Source organism: Diabrotica undecimpunctata, chromosome 6, assembly GCF_040954645.1.
Source record: "Diabrotica undecimpunctata isolate CICGRU chromosome 6, icDiaUnde3, whole genome shotgun sequence".
Lineage (NCBI taxonomy): Eukaryota > Metazoa > Arthropoda > Insecta > Coleoptera > Chrysomelidae > Diabrotica > Diabrotica undecimpunctata.
This window is the reverse complement of record NC_092808.1, coordinates 84,819,066-84,838,726: the sequence shown is the minus strand read 5'-3', so window position 1 is coordinate 84,838,726 and position 19,661 is coordinate 84,819,066. Positions and strand designations below refer to the sequence as shown.

At 29.0% G+C, this 19,661-nt stretch overlaps 1 protein-coding gene across 1 annotated transcript in view; it reads left to right on the top strand.

The window, feature by feature from the left end:
• The first annotated feature begins 3,535 nt into the window (after positions 1 to 3,535).
• Positions 3,536 to 19,661, top strand: part of LOC140442708 (uncharacterized) — a 68,823-nt gene continuing 52,697 nt past the window's right edge. Inside the window, exons 1-2 of the mRNA XM_072533692.1 lie at positions 3,536 to 3,669; positions 9,282 to 9,425. Of these exons, the coding sequence (XP_072389793.1) occupies positions 3,618 to 3,669; positions 9,282 to 9,425 (196 nt within the window). The 5' untranslated portion in view covers positions 3,536 to 3,617. The remainder of the gene's footprint in view (positions 3,670 to 9,281; positions 9,426 to 19,661) is intronic.

Here is a 19,661-nt window from a genome sequence, read left to right as displayed (position 1 = left end):
TTTGTTTTTACACCATTTTCTGTTACAAGGTGGCCCAAATATGCTACTTCTTTTCTTAAAAATTCGCACTTGTCTGGCTGTATTTTTAAATTTGGTTTTCGTAACCTTTTAAAAACTTCTGTTAGTCGTAACATGTGATCATGAATAGTGGGTGAGTAGATAATTATGTCATCCATATACACTAAGCATCTTTCGTTTTGTATTCCTAAGAGGATGTTGTCCATTACTCTTTGGAAAGTAGATGGAGCATTCATTAGTCCGAATGGTATGCGGACAAATTCGTAATGTCCATTTTCGACAGAAAAGGCCGTTTTCTGGATGTCTTGTGGCTCGATTTCAATCTGGTGAAATCCAGACGCTAAATCTAGTGTTGTGAAGTATTGGCATCTTCCTAGTTGGTCCAATAGTTCTGATATTTGTGGTAGAGGATAACGGTCTTGTACTGTGAGTTCGTTGAGTTTTCGATAATCAATGACAACTCGCCATTTTTGTTTTCCTGACGCATCTAATTTCTTCGGTACGACCCAGACTGGACTCGACCAGGGCGAGACACTTTTCTGGATTATTCCTTCTTCTAACATTTTATTAATTTGCGTCTTTACCTCTTCCTTATGTATTTGAGGATATCTATAGGATTTAGTGAAGATAGGTTTAGCGTTGTTTGTTTCGATTTTGTGCTTGATTTCGTTTGTGAAGGTCAGTTTGTCTTTTTCCACATAAAATATATCTGCGTATTCAGAACATATATCTAGAATTAGTTCTTGTTCTTCGCAATTTAGATGATCAATTCTTAGTTGTCCTTTAATTATTCGTCTTCTATCTACTACGGGTTCTTCAAAATCATTTCCGTTGTAGGATAAGATTGTCTCCGAATTGTTGAAAGGTTAGATTAAAATGTCTGAAAATTTGATTGTCTTCGGCATAGCATTAGCATTTAGTACGGAAGTTAAGAATTCTCCATTTTCATCTACATGGACTAATCCATGAGGTAATCTAACTTTTTCTATTTCTTGAGCTGATAGTATGGCATCTGTATTTGATAAGTTGCATTTTAGTCTGCATATTTGTTCGGTCCGGCTGTCAATGGTAATTCTGTTTTTTCCTTTTATTCGTTTTCTCTCTGGTCTTTTAAGATTTTTGTCTTGATCTCGGTTTTTTACGATAGTATATTTTTCATTTATAGGGTTTTGATATTTTAAATTTGATTCCTATTTAGAATCTGATTTAATTTTTATTTTAGGTTCGTTTTGTCTTGTTTCTGTAGGGTGTGTCGGTGTTTTGTCTTTAGGAGGTGTGTTTGTCTCGTGTCCTACTTTGTGAAGGGTGACAGTTTTAAAATTTGTATGCAACTATCGGGATTTAAGATCTATTACGCATTCATAATGATCTAGAAAGTCTAGGCCTATTATGCCACCGAAATCAATGTTTAAATTGAAAATAAAGACTTTGTGAGGATTATCGTCAGTGAAGGGAATCAGGACAGATTCTGTTATTAACAATTTTTGATCGGTTATACCTTGAATAGTAACGTTTTCAGGAAATCTATTATGATAATTGCGTGCTGTGTTTTCTTTGAAAACAGTTATTCCAACACCTGTGTCGATTAAAAGTTTAAAAGTGTTGGTAGCATCGTTAATGTAATATAAATTTTTGGAACTCATTGTATGAAATGGGGTTACATGAATGTCTGTTCGGGAAAATTGAGATTCGAATGAAAGTTGTCCAAGTTGAGTGCTTGGATTTGTTCTTGGATATTCGTAATATCCGTTGAGGGGTTCGTATGATTGGGAGGATGATTTTGATTCTGAAGTGAAAGAAAATCCTGATAATTTTGTGTGTTATTGGTTTCGTAAATGTTATCAGTTTGTGGATTATTTTCTGTATAATAATCTGTTTCATAGTTTTCATAATTATCGGTATTATAATAATTATCTGTATATTATTCTTTTGTATAATAGTTAGTCGTCATTTCATCAGGGTATTCGTTTAAAACATGTGCCCGTTGGAAGTTTGGGTTTCTTTGAATAACAGATGGACGATTTTGATTTTGAGATGAAAAGGAAGGTCTCTGTTGGTTGAAATTTGGATTGTTGGAGGAATATTGATTCCTATTAGGATTCTGATTGTTTTGATAGTTGTTAGGTCCATTATTATATTAGTTTTGGTAACCGTGTGGACTAGAAAAAGTTTGGTTTGGCTGTACGAAACGTGAAGAGCGACATTCACTATTTAGATGACCAATGCGGCCACAATTTGTACATTTTGTAAACTGAGATGAGGGTCTTCTCATTGTTTGAGAGGATTTAGGAATAGTTGATCTAGAATTAGATTTTTGTTCTTCAAAATATGACAATTGAAGTTTGCGTCTAATACGATTGCTTGCTTCAATGAGATCTATTGGATTACTAGCCCTAATAATTTCTCCTAGACGATGTTCTAAACCGGTTAAAAGTGTGTTTAGGGCCATGGTATCGATTAAGTCACATTGGGCAGTTTTTTGATCTGATAATTGACGGGGACCTTAATGCAAAAATTTTGGAAGAGAAATTTTTCCAGCCAACTATAGGATATGTGAGCTTGCATGAAGAGTCAAATTGGAATTACACTGACAAGCTATGGAGACCTGGAAAAAAATGAGAGATCAACTACAAAAAGCAAATAGAGTGATATAATGCCTTAATAGAAACAAGACCCGACACAGCCACAACACAAATGCTACTGGAAACGGCAAAGACGAGAGTACTGAGAAGTATTTCAGAAAATACGATGAGAGATCGAAAGAGAAGTGAAGACATTAGAAGAAAATCTAAAGTACAGTGCATAAATGAATAGACACAAAATAGAAAAAAGAATGGAATAACCCAATAAGCAGATTGGGGGAGACCCGTGTCCTCAAAATAGCAAGAGATAAAAAAGTCACCCTTATTAGAACATACTGTATACATGTGTACGTACATTTTCAAGTGTACGTTAAACCAAAAATTTGGATTTTGTCTTTTGTCAATCTATTAGTTTTTCTTATTATTGGATAATTTTAGTATTTTAAATATATTGTCAAATTGTTTTTTCTCAAAGCAATTTTATATTTTTGTTTCGGTCTTTTGGTAAAACTCGTTTTCTCGATCTTCTTCTGACCTTCGACTTGGAGACCAAACTTTCAATCAAAGTAGTTTCAATTTTACAATCCTCGTTAACTCCTATTCTATAGTAATTATAAAAGTAATATGTCACAAGAAAATAGCTTTAAGGGCAACAATATGTGAACAATGTGCAATTTCAGAACTATTTTGATCATTTTATTTTAAACTAACAGCCAACAACTAGAAAAATATTTAATTTGAAAGTACTTTACGGAAACCTTGACAAGGGCTGTTATCTTGCTTATTAACGTAAGCTATTGCGAAAATAGAGTTTACTAAGTCTTATTTTGTTATAAACAAATATTGTTAATAAACATTTAAAAAAAAATAATCGTCACCTACGTTGTTAATGAATTTAATTGGCTTTAATATTATCAACATATCTATAACCAATAACTAAAAGGCTGGCTATATATTCTAAAACGTTTGTTTCTGAAAACTGAGGTCTATAACATCATAGTAGCAGAGGACTTCAACATGAAAAGTTTTGTATTGCTGCTTCTAGTTCTTTGTATTGTACACATATCAGGTAATTTGTTTCATTCATTTGGACAATATTTTATATCATTTTTAAAAAAATATTATCATTTGCAATAATTATTAATTGAAAAAATTATAGCTTCCTTTGTTTTTGTAATTTATTTTTTTAAATATTTTCGCTTGAAATATTTTATACAAAAATTAGGTGTGATATGCATTCTCTTGTTCTCCTTATATCACTGGTATTTTCGGCCTCCTTTTTTATTTTTCAAGTTTAGCAGTAGTTTTAGATTTTAACTTGTTGACTCTTTGGGTATTTTGAGTTGGTATATACAGTGTGTCTAATTAAGTCTGCACCTATGAGAAACTTTTTAATTTTAGTTATATGAAATACATTTATTCTTTATAAAAAGTTCTGAATGATCTAAAACCTAAAATACAATCAATAAATATTAAATATTTTGTATACAATGTTTTAGATCATTCAGAACTTGTTATAAAGAATAACTTTTTTTCATAAAACTCAAAATAAAAAAGTTATTTTTAATAAAAAAGACAATTATGAATCATAAAATTCATATTTTTTGACAAATCGCGTAAACGACTGAAAAACTTTAATATCTAATGATTCTATTCCAGGTTTTAGATCGTTCAAAACTTTCTGTAAGAAAAAAGTTAAAAAAAAACATTATAACTTTATGATGAGCTAAACGACATAAACTTGACTGACACCAGATTATTTTTTTATTTTCACGAAAATCTTTGATTAATAAAATATAAACTAGTTTTTTATTCACCAACTAGTGACAAGTTTATATTACGAGTATTATTGATATTTATTGTGTTCTTATCAATAAAGATGAATATTTTCAAAGAAATACACATAATGTGAAAGATATTTATTGGCTATAATGAAGTAAGCAGTAAAGGAGGAGATAATTTTTCTTGTTAAATTTAATAATTTTCTTTTAGTCCATTTTTGATTTTAACAGCCAAGACAAATTAAAAAATTATTAAATATATAAAACTATTTTAATTGATTAGATCTTAAAAGCACCCTCATTATCTTGCTCACTTAAATATATCAGTATATGTTAAGTTTACATAAGTTAACCTTTCTGATTTCCAACTGAATAAGAATAAGTATAAATATAACCTTGATTTTATTACTTATTGCTCATTCCTTAAGAACCTGGAATAAATTAGATGTTTCACTTTCACTGAACATGGTTGTTATCTTCACTAACCCCGGAAAAACTTTTTGAATTTTAATCCAACCTTTGTTTGGTCATGTAATGATATCTATATATGAATCGACTGCTTGTTTAATGTTATAAAAGTCTTTAGTTGATGAACCACACAGAAACTGCTCAGTGTTGCATCTAGTCGATGTCAGCCCGGTCCTAAACACTCCTTCAAACTCTTTCATGTTTTTCGGTTTGCACAAAATGTCTATCGTAAGAATGAATACGCAGTAGGCCAGGCGCTAGTGAACTTGTCAAGTATATCCAAAGAAGCAACATGATTTTATATGTATTCTGACCAGTGTAGTTTTAATAGCAGGTAGTATTTTTTCATTCCCTCATCAATTCAGAACTACTGATCCCTTTAACTACTCATAAAGCATTTTCATTACTCAATTCTCCTACACAAAAAACGTTTGCGTTAGTTGTTTTTTGTTTTATTAGTTCTTTTACTTGCACGTATTTCTTATAATAATATATTTCTAAAGCTATTTTTGATGTATTACTAAGTTTGTATAAATGTTCGTATTAGTACAAGATCCCACTGCAAGATCAATACGTTCATAACGTAGTTAATTAAACTCACATTTTTTCATATATTTAAAGTAAGGGGAATACATTGATCATGATTGCCAGGCACAAAGTGGCCGCAAATAGTTTTAATTCAGTTATTGGTAATTAATTTTTGAACACACATTTCGTTCATTTATTTTTTAAATAAAATACGCTGCCCATGACGTATATGCATGTTTTTTTTATAAAACATGTTGTTTTGCTATTTTGAACATGGAAATGTTTAAAAATATCCTTAATTCTTCTCTGCTGATAAAGCTATATAAAAAGAGAAATACAGAAACTTAGTAAAACAGAAGAGACAAAAAACTAAAAGTAGAAAATACTCAAAAAATTAGAAACAAATATCACAACAAAACAGGATGAAATACTAAAAAGATAGACAAATTATTTGAAAAAAAAACTTGAAGGCGCCAGAAAGAATAACACAGAAGAAAACTTCCAAACAATGCTTGAAGTTAATGGAGCAGTAGACGTATTATAAAATAATAAGGCACCAGGATCAGATTAAATAGCATCTTAGCTTATTAAGGAAGGAAGAAATTTCTTATTAATTGCAATCCATAAGCTAACAATAAATTAATATGTGAACAAACAGCCACCCGATGAATAGAACACTGACTTAACTGTACCCTTACATAAAAAGAAGACCAGTTGAAATGAGAATACTACTGGGGAATGACGACGCTGAATACAACATGCAAAATATTATCTATTATTTTATAAATAATAAAACTATATGCTCAAAAATAGTTGGAAAATACCAATGTGGCTTTTGCAGATAAAAGTCAACACTAGACCGGGTATTTGTTTCATGACTGATCTCCGAAAGATCAAGAGAAAATAAAACATCTGAAAATGTATGCCTAGCAAAATTTACGAAAAAAACTAACCAAACCTACTATAGAAGAAATAAGATGAATTAGTAAATAAAAATATAGATGTAAGTTGAAAAGTCATTCATTCACACTGTTTGGCGACTAGCTGTTTACTTTTTTATCTAGGTATAAGTAATAATAATAATAATAATATACAAGCACTACTTGGTGTCCTATTTTTTTCCATTTCCTTTTGTCAGCTGCTTTTCTTTCCCAACTCGTTACTTTAAGTCTTCTCATATCCTATTTAACTTCGTTGCTCCATTTTGACTTCGGTCTTCCTGTTCGCCTTTTACCTGCCAATGTACTAAATAGTACCATTTTAAGAAGTCTAGATGGAACATTTTCTGAACAAACCCAGCCACCTGAGTCTTTGTGTTTTAATTACCGCTAATGTATGTTATAAGTATATTTTGCATCCAAGAGTTTCTTCTTCTACCCAGACCTCTCCTTTCATACACCTTTCCCTGGAGAATCAGTTGCTGGAGGCGATATTTACTATGTCTCGTAACATGACAAAAAAATTGTAATTTTTTTCACTGTAAACGTAATTTTTTGTTGTTTGTCCATTCTTTTGAGCACTTCACATCATTGTTCATTATATGATCTGTTCAGGGTATTTAGAGAATTCTTCTATATATCTTCAATTGGAAGGATGTGAGTTGTTTCATTAATTGTTCTGTCAATATGTATGCTTTCATCTCATTTAATAGAACTAGGAATACGTAATATTTGATCAGATTCAGATCAGATCAGATTTTTGATGGTAATGAAATGTTCTTGCTGATAAATATATTCTTCATCTTACTACAGCTTCATCGGACTTTTTCAATACTGGACCTAATAATATCCATTGTCATGTTCCATTCATTGTGGACAGTTGTTGTCAGGTGCTTTTTAGGTGTTTAGTTTAAATATCCAGGTTTTATATACGTCACTCACTCTTTGTAGTAGATTTTGCAGGTCTTCAAAGCTGCTGGCTATAATAGTAGTATCGTCAGTGTAACTAATGATATTTGGCACCTATTCATTATTATGACTTCTGAAGCATCATAAAGTACCTCGTCATGGATCGTTTCTGAGTACGAAATGAAATGCGTAAGTGGCACACATTCCTGGCGAAATGCTATTTTAATTCTGATGTTTTTTGATAAGTCTGTATTGATTATTATTTTTGCCGATTGATTTCAATATAGGCTCAATACGAATCTGAGGTCTGTCGAATCTGTACCTGTATCTTTGCGGAGTTTTATTACAAATACATTCCGGCTTATGTCCCAGCATTTTTGATGAGTGCTTGAAGGAAGAAAATAAATTCTTGGATCCCAAAATCTCCTTCAAAGCCGAACTGGGTTTCTGTCACCTTTGACTTATATTTTGTGTGTAGAAGATTGTAAATATTTTTAGTGAATATTTTTGGTATTGTATTTATCACACTGGTTAGTCGATGTTGTATGTCATTTCATGGGAATAGCGATAAATAGTGAATGGGAGTAGGATGATTATGTTGCCCGTAAAATGGACGAAGCACGCAGAACCTTGCCCGAACAGAACACCTGTTTTGTTTTTGAAAAAATTTTATCATTTGCAGATGTTGTACATTTACGGTGATTTGACAAAAGAAACTAAATTAATAAAAGGTAATTTGATACATGTAGATTTAACAGTATAACCGCTATCAAACACCTCACGTGGGAAAATTGTACTTACAATTTATCAAATATCTGTAACCATGCTTGTTTTCTTGCCGACTGTTGCATCGTTACCTGACAGGAATAAAGTTTTCTTTTTGACTGGCTTTATAACTTGGGATCAGTCTTCGCGGCATCCACTATAGCCCTCCATATTTCACGATCTTGCACTTCTATTTTCCATTGTTGTACTCCAATCCTAGACCAATCGACTTTAACATCATCCTTCCATCTTTTTCTGGGACGGCCTACTGATCTTCTACCGTCAGGTGTTTTAAAAAACACTGTCTTTAGCACTGTGTCTTCCTCTGATCTTATCAAATAGCTACCTATTTTATCCAGTTAGCTTATATATAGTATAACGATGTTTTCAGTATCATACAGAGTCAACAATTCAGCATTGCGGTGCCTTCTCTACTCTCCCGTCAATTCATCTCTTTGAGGTCCATATATCATTCTAAGAACCTTTCTCTCAAATACCAGCAAATTATTTATTTTCTGCTGATGTAGGGTTAATTTTTCACTTCTATATATAACAACTGAGCCAAAAGTTTGCTTGTATAGTCTTAATTTAGATACGGGAATGAAGTACCATGTCAAATTACGTTTATTTACACTGCATGTTTGTATACATGTTTGTAAGTCTTACCTGATAATGTCAATTTCTGTTTTATCAACTATTAATTAGCTGTTTTTAAAAGAAAATTAGTATAATAATTAAAACTGTTTTTAAAATTTATGTTTTATGTTAGGTATTTCGATAACATTAACGTATTCTAGATGAGAATTTTGTGACGTGTTCAATTTTGTTTTCCTCTTAGCGAAAAAAGTTTTCAGCATAATTTGTTTATAAGAGTTGTTTATTAATATCAGTATATCTTGTAAATAGTTTTTATAATTATTTTCTTTTCCATATTATGGGATTAAGCCACAAATATTAGTTGTAATAAAAATACTAATGTTTTGTGACGTTTCGACTTCCACTCCGTTATACATTTTCGCAGAATTCTTTAAAATAATCTTTTTTAAGAACGATTCCATATTGGAAGTTGAAACGTCGTTTATTATTATTATTTATTATTAAAACATTATTATTTTTATTATTTAAACAAACTATATATATATATATATATATATATATATATATATATATATTTATATATTTTAAACATTATGCTCTCACCTGCAATTATGTTATTAATATCTTTGCTTCATACTACATTCTAACGATATTTCCACATTTTCTTGTTTACTACAAATAATTTTATCTTACAGGGTCAGTACCATATAGAACTAAACGATCTGCAGAAGATAGTGAGGGTGCATCAGGATCAGCAAGTGGGTCAGCAGATGGGTCAGCAGATGGGTCGGCATCTGGAGGAATTTCAGCCTCTGGTAGTGTGTCGATTTCCAGTAATGGTAAGTTTCTTTTTTATAACGTTTTTAAACTCTTTACACACACATACATTCAAATAATGTATATATGTATATATACATATATGTATATATATATATATATATATATATATATATATATATATATATATAAATATAAATATATATATATATAAATATATTTATATATATATATATATATATATTTATATATATATATATATATATATATATATATATATATATATATATATATATATATGTGTATATGAGGAGGTAAAATGCAAACAAGGTTAAGTCACAAATAAGTAAGTTTTCAGGGAAGGCGAAAAACTTGTAGCTTTGCTCTGAAAAAGGATAATAAGTTCTAATCAATGTTATGCAATAGTATTGGTTCCAAACATGAGATTAAAACACTTATTTCAGATAGGGAAGCACAAAAATAGTTTAAAAAATTGATTTTGTTTTGGCAATAAGACCTTTTGCACGAACTTAGTGAAAATAAGTCGTTTTGCATGTAAAATGTTGTGGACATGAGATGATGATAAAGTAAAAAAGCAAAGCAATAAAGTAAATGAAGAATGGTTTTCTGAATAAACTTTATAAAATAATAATAACAAATAGTTTTTTTAAATATGGAAGTCACAGCACTCATCGTCGAGAGAGTCACTCATTATTTCCTGCTCTTCACCAGCAGCTGCTCTAGTGGGTTTATCAAAAATAAAACTTTTGTACGAATCAAGGCGTGGGTCAGAAAAACAATTTTTTTTAAGTTTGTGAACATCTTTGTCTTTTCTTTGGTTAACACATGAGGAAGTGAGAGTTCTTCCAGTCTCACTTATTTAAGATTCTTTTTTCCTTTCTTTCTTAAATATATAAAAGACTCTTTTCCTTCATACTTGTAGTTTTTCGAGCCTCTTACCAACACAATATTTTTGTAAAATTTTTTTTCCGGTTTTTCGGAGGTGTTCAATTTCTTCTTGTGTCCTTTAGCGTATTTCAATTCTCTTTCGTTCACTAATTGATTGGATGTCTTTATAGTATTTACTTAGCTTCTTAGTATCAAGAAGTGGTCAATCTTCTCCTAGTGCTCTTACCTTGCCTATACTACTGTAGATGTCATAGTATTCCTGTTAAATTAAAATTATGGGTTTTTTCGCAACTTTTTTTTGTTCTTCTAAAAACACAGTCGGCAGGTAGAAACTATGTCCACGTACAGCGAAATACAATAAAATCCTTTGGATTGATGTTTTGTGTGTTTCCAAAAAATGTATCAGTGTTGTCAGAACAATATTATTTTTATTTTAAGAAACACAACCATTGCTAAACAACCTTAGTACAGAACAGCCCTAAAAATAAGCTTCTTTCAAATAGTTAAAGACAGCCGATGATATTTTCACACTGTCTTTTCCTGCCTGCTTCTCTGTCCAAGTGTAGAACATGTAGTTTTGAGTTTTTAGATCATTAATACAAAAAGTATAAAACCAAAGTTGTCTAGCGTAATAAGCTTCTTGAATTGGGCTTTTCGGTTGTGGCTGAATTTGTTAAACATCAAAGTAAAGGTTAACAGAATGAGAAGCATCCATTTCTCCATTTCAATGTACTCATAAAACGTCTTTACTCCTCTTGAATGAATTCGCTTTTCAACCATTAGCTGCGCCTTTCAGCAGACTGTGCTGGTGCACTTTTAATGTACTCTTTGAACAGGCAGCACCTACTGTAACTATCGGAGGCAGCTGACCATGTTATGATTTCACTTAGTTTACTTCAACAGCAAACCCAAAATGCACTTATTTGGCTATGTTTTTATTGTAATTTCTTCAATACCAATAACAGTGCGAAAAAGCTTTAAATATACAAAAGTTTTAGCATCAGGGACAGTTGGAAAAAAGTATTGTATTGAGTACTTTCGCTCAGGTCCAGGTTTTTTCTTTTTGTTTTTATTTATCGACCTAGGCCTATGTCTTTTGATTTGTGTTGTTGTATAAATCAGAATGGCAATTATATTGTCTTGTCTTTTTGTATCTGGAACTGTATAAAACTCTTTTTTTTTAAAGCGCTGGTGTAAATATTCCTTATTTTTGCGCACCTGAAACGTGTATTGTTGTGCTTAAACGGTACAAAAACTAGGGCTCTTTTACTAGCTACATACTTGGTAATTTGTTCACTTTTCCTTTTTCCTCCTGTATCTCTTCTCCTTCTAGTCCCTTCATTTACTTCACCAACACTTCCTTACACTTCCGTCTGCACCATCCATTATTCTTTAAATAATAAAGTAATTACTAATTGTTTTTATATACTTTGACAATAAACCCCCACATAACCTGAACTTTGTTATTCTCACTGGGTCGGCTGAGTGGCAGTATAGTGAAAATAAGTTGTTTTGTATGTAAAGGTGGTAATTTTTTTTTGCATGAATCAGATAAAATAAACCACTTTGTCTACAACAAAACAATGCACATCTAACTCAACTTTGATTTTTGTGTGACTTAAGTCTGTTTGCATGTTATTTCCATGTTACCTCCTATATATTGCTATATATATATGCATATATATATATATATATATATATATATATATATATATATATATATAAGAAAAAAGAAGTACTTGTGACTCGTTTGGAACAAATATATAACTGTTTTGGATGGGTTGGAGTCAATAATAGGGCTATTGGTTAACTATTTTTTTAATCTCGAGCTTTCAATTGTGTTTACAATTATTATCAAGAGCTAAAAAAGACAAAATACTTACAAGGTTGAACTAAAAAGAAAAAACAATTTTTGTTAACTTACCAAATAAAAATTAGTTTGGTAAGTAAAAAATCACTGCTTACATGTTCAAAATATTTTATATAAAAATGTTTTGATCTAACAAATGTTTCTCCGAAAATTTCTATAATTTTGAAAACATTTTTTTTAATATAAAAATAATTGAATTTATAAATAAGTTCAAATAGCAACCAATTACAAATAGCCTCAATGTCATAAATGCCAACATAAAATTTTTATTTTTGACAATTATATTGCCAAAAGTAAAACTTCGTTTAAACATTCTTTTTTGTTTAGTAACAAAAAGAAGAAGATTTATTCACCCTTGACAGATGTCTGAAAGAATGTGATAGATATATGGAGAATTGAATATGACATTTTACAATTTTTATATATAAATCATAAAGAAAGAATATAATTATATATTTTACTTAAATTTTGAATCTCAGATCTTTTGTTTAAACTCTTATCATTTTTGCTAATACAAACCATTTCCAAAAAAGTCCTTTTAAATTTATTACTTTCACTACATAAAATTTTAATGTTATCAAAATCCATAATATGGTCTTTATCGATTACATGTTCTGCCAAAGCACAAGATGGTTTTTTAATTCTGCAATCACTTTTGTGAGAAATAATGCGATTTGAAAGATTTCTTCCGGTCTCACCAACATATTCAGCCTCACACTGAGTACAACTAATGCTGTATACTAAATTCGTTTTTTCAAATTTGTCTATAGGATATTTAGTTTTAGAATATAAAGATGAAATAGTTTTGATGTTCTTTGTTGCTATTTTTATATTGTCAATAACCTTTAGTGTTTGTATTAATTTAGGTGTTAATGATGGTATAAAAGGTAGTGAATGATAATAGATGTTCTGATTGTTAGATACAATGTTTTGAGATTGAGCAAAAAATGGTGTTAAATTATTTATATTACCAATATTAGAAAAAAGCATCCTATGTAGCATATCTGGAGGATAAGAGTTTTCAATTAGAATATTTTTTAATAACTGAAGATCTTCCTGTAGATAATCTGGATGAGAAAGTTTTAAAACACGTTCTTTTAATCCTGTTATAAGGTTCATTTTCATCTTATTGACAATATAAAAATAGCAACAAAGAACATCAAAACTATTTCATCTTTATATTCTAAAACTAAATATCCTATAGACAAATTTGAAAAAACGAATTTAGTATACAGCATTAGTTGTACTCAGTGTGAGGCTGAATATGTTGGTGAGACCGGAAGAAATCTTTCAAATCGCATTATTTCTCACAAAAGTGATTGCAGAATTAAAAAACCATCTTGTGCTTTGGCAGAACATGTAATCGATAAAGACCATATTATGGATTTTGATAACATTAAAATTTTATGTAGTGAAAGTAATAAATTTAAAAGGACTTTTTTGGAAATGGTTTGTATTAGCAAAAATGATAAGAGTTTAAACAAAAGATCTGAGATTCAAAATTTAAGTAAAATATATAATTATATTCTTTCTTTATGATTTATATATAAAAATTGTAAAATGTCATATTCAATTCTCCATATATCTATCACATTCTTTCAGACATCTGTCAAGGGTGAATAAATCTTCTTCTTTTTGTTACTAAACAAAAAAGAATGTTTAAACGAAGTTTTACTTTTGGCAATATAATTGTCAAAAATAAAAATTTTATGTTGGCATTTATGACATTGAGGCTATTTGTAATTGGTTGCTATTTGAACTTATTTATAAATTCAATTATTTTTATATTAAAAAAAATGTTTTCAAAATTATAGAAATTTTCGGAGAAACATTTGTTAGATCAAAACATTTTTATATAAAATATTTTGAACATGTAAGCAGTGATTTTTTACTTACCAAACTAATTTTTATTTGGTAAGTTAACAAAAATTGTTTTTTCTTTTTAGTTCAACCTTGTAAGTATTTTGTCTTTTTTAGCTCTTGATAATAATTGTAAACACAATTGAAAGCTCGAGATTAAAAAAATAGTTAACCAATAGCCCTATTATTGACTCCAACCCATCCAAAACAGTTATATATATATATATATATATATATATATATATATATATATATATATATATATATATATATATATATATATATATATATATATATATATATATATATATATATATATATATATATATATATATATATATATTGTGACAATTGGGGTTTATAGAAAATAATTTATAAGTTATATACTACATAATATTAGATATAAAAAAGTATTTGATTATTTTAAATAAGTTATATACTAGAGAAATTTACAAAAATATATTTATGTGAGGGCATTTTAAGAAATTAGCATATAATAATTGTAAAAAGTTGTATTTTAGTAATTTTAATGTTGTAAATAGATGTAAGTGAGCCATGTGCATAGGCAACCAAAAATACTCTCGGAGTGATTGACAGATAGAAATTAATCATAATTGGGAATATAAAGTGGGGTTATAATAATATATTGTTTGAATTGTGTATTTTATTAAATTAGAGTGTTAGTTACTAATTTGAATGTTTATTCTGATCTGAAAAGCCTAAATGTAAACAAAATTATTAATAGAAAAGAATGGAATTCTCTGGATCTCCGGAGATGGCCATGTTTGCGAGATGGTTTGTTCCAGAAAATTCAGACAAGTATTTAATAGAACTAAATAGAACATGATATCTTACGAGATGGTTCTGGAACATCCAAAAGATATAAATACCCGTGATTTGGATTCAAGATGGAAGTTTTTAGTCAGAAGTCAGGCCAGTTCATTATGAAAGTTAATAGACACATTTAGTTAGTGAATAGTGAAGTAAATTGTTCAGAATTTTCAAGAAGTCAGTCAGAAAAGTTTAGTAAGAAATATGAAAGTTAGTTGGAGTCAGTGAATCAGGTACAAATAGTCGAATTGTTTAATATAGTGAGTTAAATGAAGATTAAAAATTATGCATATAGTTAATGCACATTTATAATTATACACAAATAATTATTGAAGATTATAAAAGTATATTGGAAGAAATTAAATTATATTATGATAGGAGATTAGTATAAATCAACTTATAATAATTGGATATTGGTATATTGAAAAGAAGAATAAATATAAATGGTGTTTGCTGGTTTGTTTTGTGGTATATAAATGCTGGTGAAGAAAAATATATCTTAAATTGGTAGAAGCTGATAATTGGAAAAAGTAATTTCACAAAAACAAGGATAACCGAAGTACGAAGACATTCAGTGGTGATTAGAATATATATAGTGGAAAACAGTTCATTTAGGCATTTAGTGAAAGAAAGGTACAAAATTTTGTTAATATAATTTAGTTAGTGTTATAACAATTTCAATTTTGAAGATAGTTTTTTTTTAAATTTAACATTGTCTATAGAATTTAATTAGTTTTATAAGAACATCAATTTAAAGATAGTTTATTTTAAATTTACATTGGCTAGGTTAGATATATATGTGTTTCATAATAGTTATAATAAAGATAATTTAAAAAAGTACTTACAAACTAATTCTTTGAGAACCGCGATAAAAACCCTATATATTACATTATTAAAAATACTCATTGCTCATCATTCAAACAAAAAACACATCATAACAATTTGGCACCCAACGCGGTGGCTCTCTATTTAAAAGAATTAGTTTGGGAAGATAAGTGCTCTCATATAATTAAATTAATTATCAGTAGAAAGAAAAAATTATAGATTTTATTTTTAATTATATTTGAACAAGTAAAGTCTCAAAATGTCTCAAGGAAAGAAAGGTACAAGAAGCAAAAAGAATGAAGAAGATGTGGAAGTAGAAACACAACCTATACAAGAGGAGAGTTTAGTTCAAGATACTGCAGAAATGAATCCAGAAAGAGAGGAAAATGTCAATATGGCAGCTTTGATGTCATTAATGATGCAGATGAACAAGACAATGGAAGAGAATACGAAAAAAATAGAACAAAAAATGGAACAGAATTCAAAAGAAGTCAAAGAAGACATGAAAAAAATGGAACAAAAATTGGAAGAGAATTATAGAAAATTAGAAAAAAAAATAGAAGATAATAATAATAAAATTGTAAAACAAATGGAAAAACAAATGGATAAAAAACTTGAAGCTGCAGAGAAAAAAGTAGCAAATGAAATAAAAAGTATACGGAATGACTACAAGAAAAGGATAGACAATGAGAGGACAGAAGTAAAGAGGATTATTCAAGATAATAAGATAGATATAGAACAGAAAATAGAGTTACAGAAATGTAACTTAGAAGTAAAAATTAACGAAGACAGGAGAAACGCAGAAGAAAAATTAGACGATATACAACAAAATATCCAAATAAATTGTAATCAAATAAGAAATGTGGAACAGAGAATAGATGATATTTCACAAATGAGAGACATAGGGAGACCTTACTTAAATTTAACAAATGAGACTGGGATTAAGTTCTCTGGTAATATAAAAAATATAAAAAAAATATATTAAAGATTATATTAGAGTGACATTAAATGACAATGCAGCAACTTGGTTTGCTAGTATTGAGAATGATTTAGATAATTTTCAAACATTTGAAAATAAATTTTTAAATTATTATTGGGGTGAATTAGAGCAAGCCAAGTTTAGAGAAATTCTATATTTTGGAAAGTATAATCAAAATTTAAAATCAAATATGGTAGATTATGCATTGAAATTGATAACAGTTGCAAAATATTTAGAACCACCACTTAGAGAGGATGAAACAGTCTTAAATGTATCTAGACATTTTGATGCTGATGTTGTGCAAACCGTAACTGTACAAAATATTCAAACAATAGATAGTTTTATTAATTTTATTCAAAGAATACAAAGAGGCAATATGACAAATAATAATAACAACAGAAAAAACAATAATAACTTTCAATATAATAAAAATGATAATCAACAATATAGACAATCATATAACAATAATTATAGATATGGTAATAATTTACAAAATTTTAATAATAATAACAGTAATCCAAATAGACAGAACTTTAATAATAATACTAGTTATAATAGACAAAATTTTAATAATAATACTAATTATAATAGACAACATTTTAATAACAGTACTAATAATAATAGACAAGATTTTAATAATAGAAGAAATACAGAGCGACCTAACTATAACAGACAGGTAAATTGTGTTCGAAGGAATAGAAGCTGCGAAGACAGGGAACGAAGTAGTACAAGGCAGGAAAATGTGAGTAGAAGTCATAGTAGGGAAAGACATAGGACATCAGATCCAAGTGGTCAGATACAATCTGACAATTCTAATAATCAAAATTTTGTGCAGTAAACTTTCTGAATTACAAGTTAGGCCATTGCTATTATGAAAAACCTTCTGAATTTATTTCTCTAGATGAAGATAAAATTATTGAATCTATTAATTTAATTTATATAAATGCTTTGGCCAAAAATAAAATGATTAAAATTATGATAGATACTGGTTCAGAAAGTACTTTAGTCTCGGAGAATTTTATTGTTAATACATTAAAACTATCAGATATAATAAAGATTCCAAAAATTAAAATTATTGGTGCAAATAATAAGAAATTGGGTGAAATTGATAAACTAGCCAATTTTAAAATTAATATTCTTAATAAAGAAATTAATATGCAAGGATTTATTGTCAAGGATTTATGTGTTGATATATTAATGGGAAATAATGAATTGGAAAAGAAGAGAGTAAAGATAGATTTTGAAGAAAAAATGGTAACTTTGGAAGGGCAAATAATTAAATTTATGCAGAAAGATGAGGTGGAAGAAGGAATAAGAGTTGATAGGATATTATTAAAAGAAAATAATGATGTTTATGAAGAAGAAATGTATTTTGATGATAGGGAAATGTCCCAAAAGAATGTAAAGAATAATTATTGTAGTGAATATTTAAGGAATGGAAATTTTAAGCAGATGGATGCCTACGAGGCGGAGTGCGTAAAATTGGAAGCAAGGAATAATGAGTACCTAATGAAGAATAATTTTATTTGTAAAGAAGAAGATATGATAAAAGTTTTAAATTGCCCTGAAGAATATAAATCAATAGTCATTTCCATATTGCAGCAACACAAGGGACTTGTCAATAAAGAAAATAGAATTGCACAAAATTATATCCATAGTATAAAAGTTAAAGAAGAAAAAGATTTTAAAACAAAATCATACCCAACACCATATAAATACAGAGAAGAAGTAAACAAAACAATTAATAATATGTTAGAAGATGGGATCATTGAGAAGGCAGACACACGTTTTATTAACCCCATAGTAGTAGTACGAAAAAGATCAGGTGAAATCAGGTTATGTTTGGATGCAAGGAATATTAACAAGATTACTGAAAAGCAATTTGAAGCACCAATGAGTATAGATGGAATATTAGGAAGAATTACAGGAATGTCATTTTTCACTAAAATCGATTTACAGCATAGTTTCTGGTTAATACCTCTAGAAAGAAAAAGTAGACAGTATACAGGATTTCAGATAGATGGAGTAGTATATCAATTCAAAGTAGTACCATTTGGACTTCAATCATCTTGCAGTGCTCTATGTAGATGTCTTCATGATATTTTGGATCAATATGAACATTTTGTAATTCACTACATTGATGATATATTAATTTTTTCTAAAACGGCTGAAGATCATGAGAAACACCTAAAAATTATAATAAATAGATTAGACAAAGTTGGACTAAAAATAAATCAAGAAAAATGTACATTTTTTCAAAAAGAAGTCATATATCTAGGTTATAAACTTAACACTAAGGGAATCGAAATGGATCCAGAACGGACACAAGTCATTCAGGAATATAAAACACCACACAATTTAAGAACTTTAAGAGGATTTATTGGAATAATTAATTATTATAAAAGGATGATACCAGATCTAAGTATAAAAGAAATTCCATTACTTGAACTACTGAGAAAAGGTGTAAAATGGAGATGGGATCAGAGAAGAGAACTAGCATTCCAAGAGATTAAAAACATTTTTCTGTCAAATTTGAAAATATACTATCCTGACTACACACAGCCATTCATATTAAGAACAGATGCATCAATAGAGAGATTATCAGGGGTATTATTACAAATACATGATGGGGTCGAATACCCAATACAATTCATTTCAAGAATTACAAAGCCACATGAAAAGGGTTACTCAGTTTCAGAATTAGAACTAGCAAGTATAATACACTGTGTCACAAAATTAAGATTTTATTTGTTGGGTAATGAATTTACTATAGAAACAGATCACCAAGCTTTAACGTCTATATTAAATAACAAATATGGAAACAGTAGAATACATCGGTGGAGTCTAATACTTAGAGAATACTGCTTTGAAATCAAATACATTTCTGGAAAATACAATATAGTGGCAGATGCTTTATCAAGGTTAGAAAATACATCACAAAAAGGGCAGCGAACAATAAAAATTGGATTAAATCAATTAGTAGAAAGTACTGGATTATATTCTAAAGAAGAAATTATAAGAGAT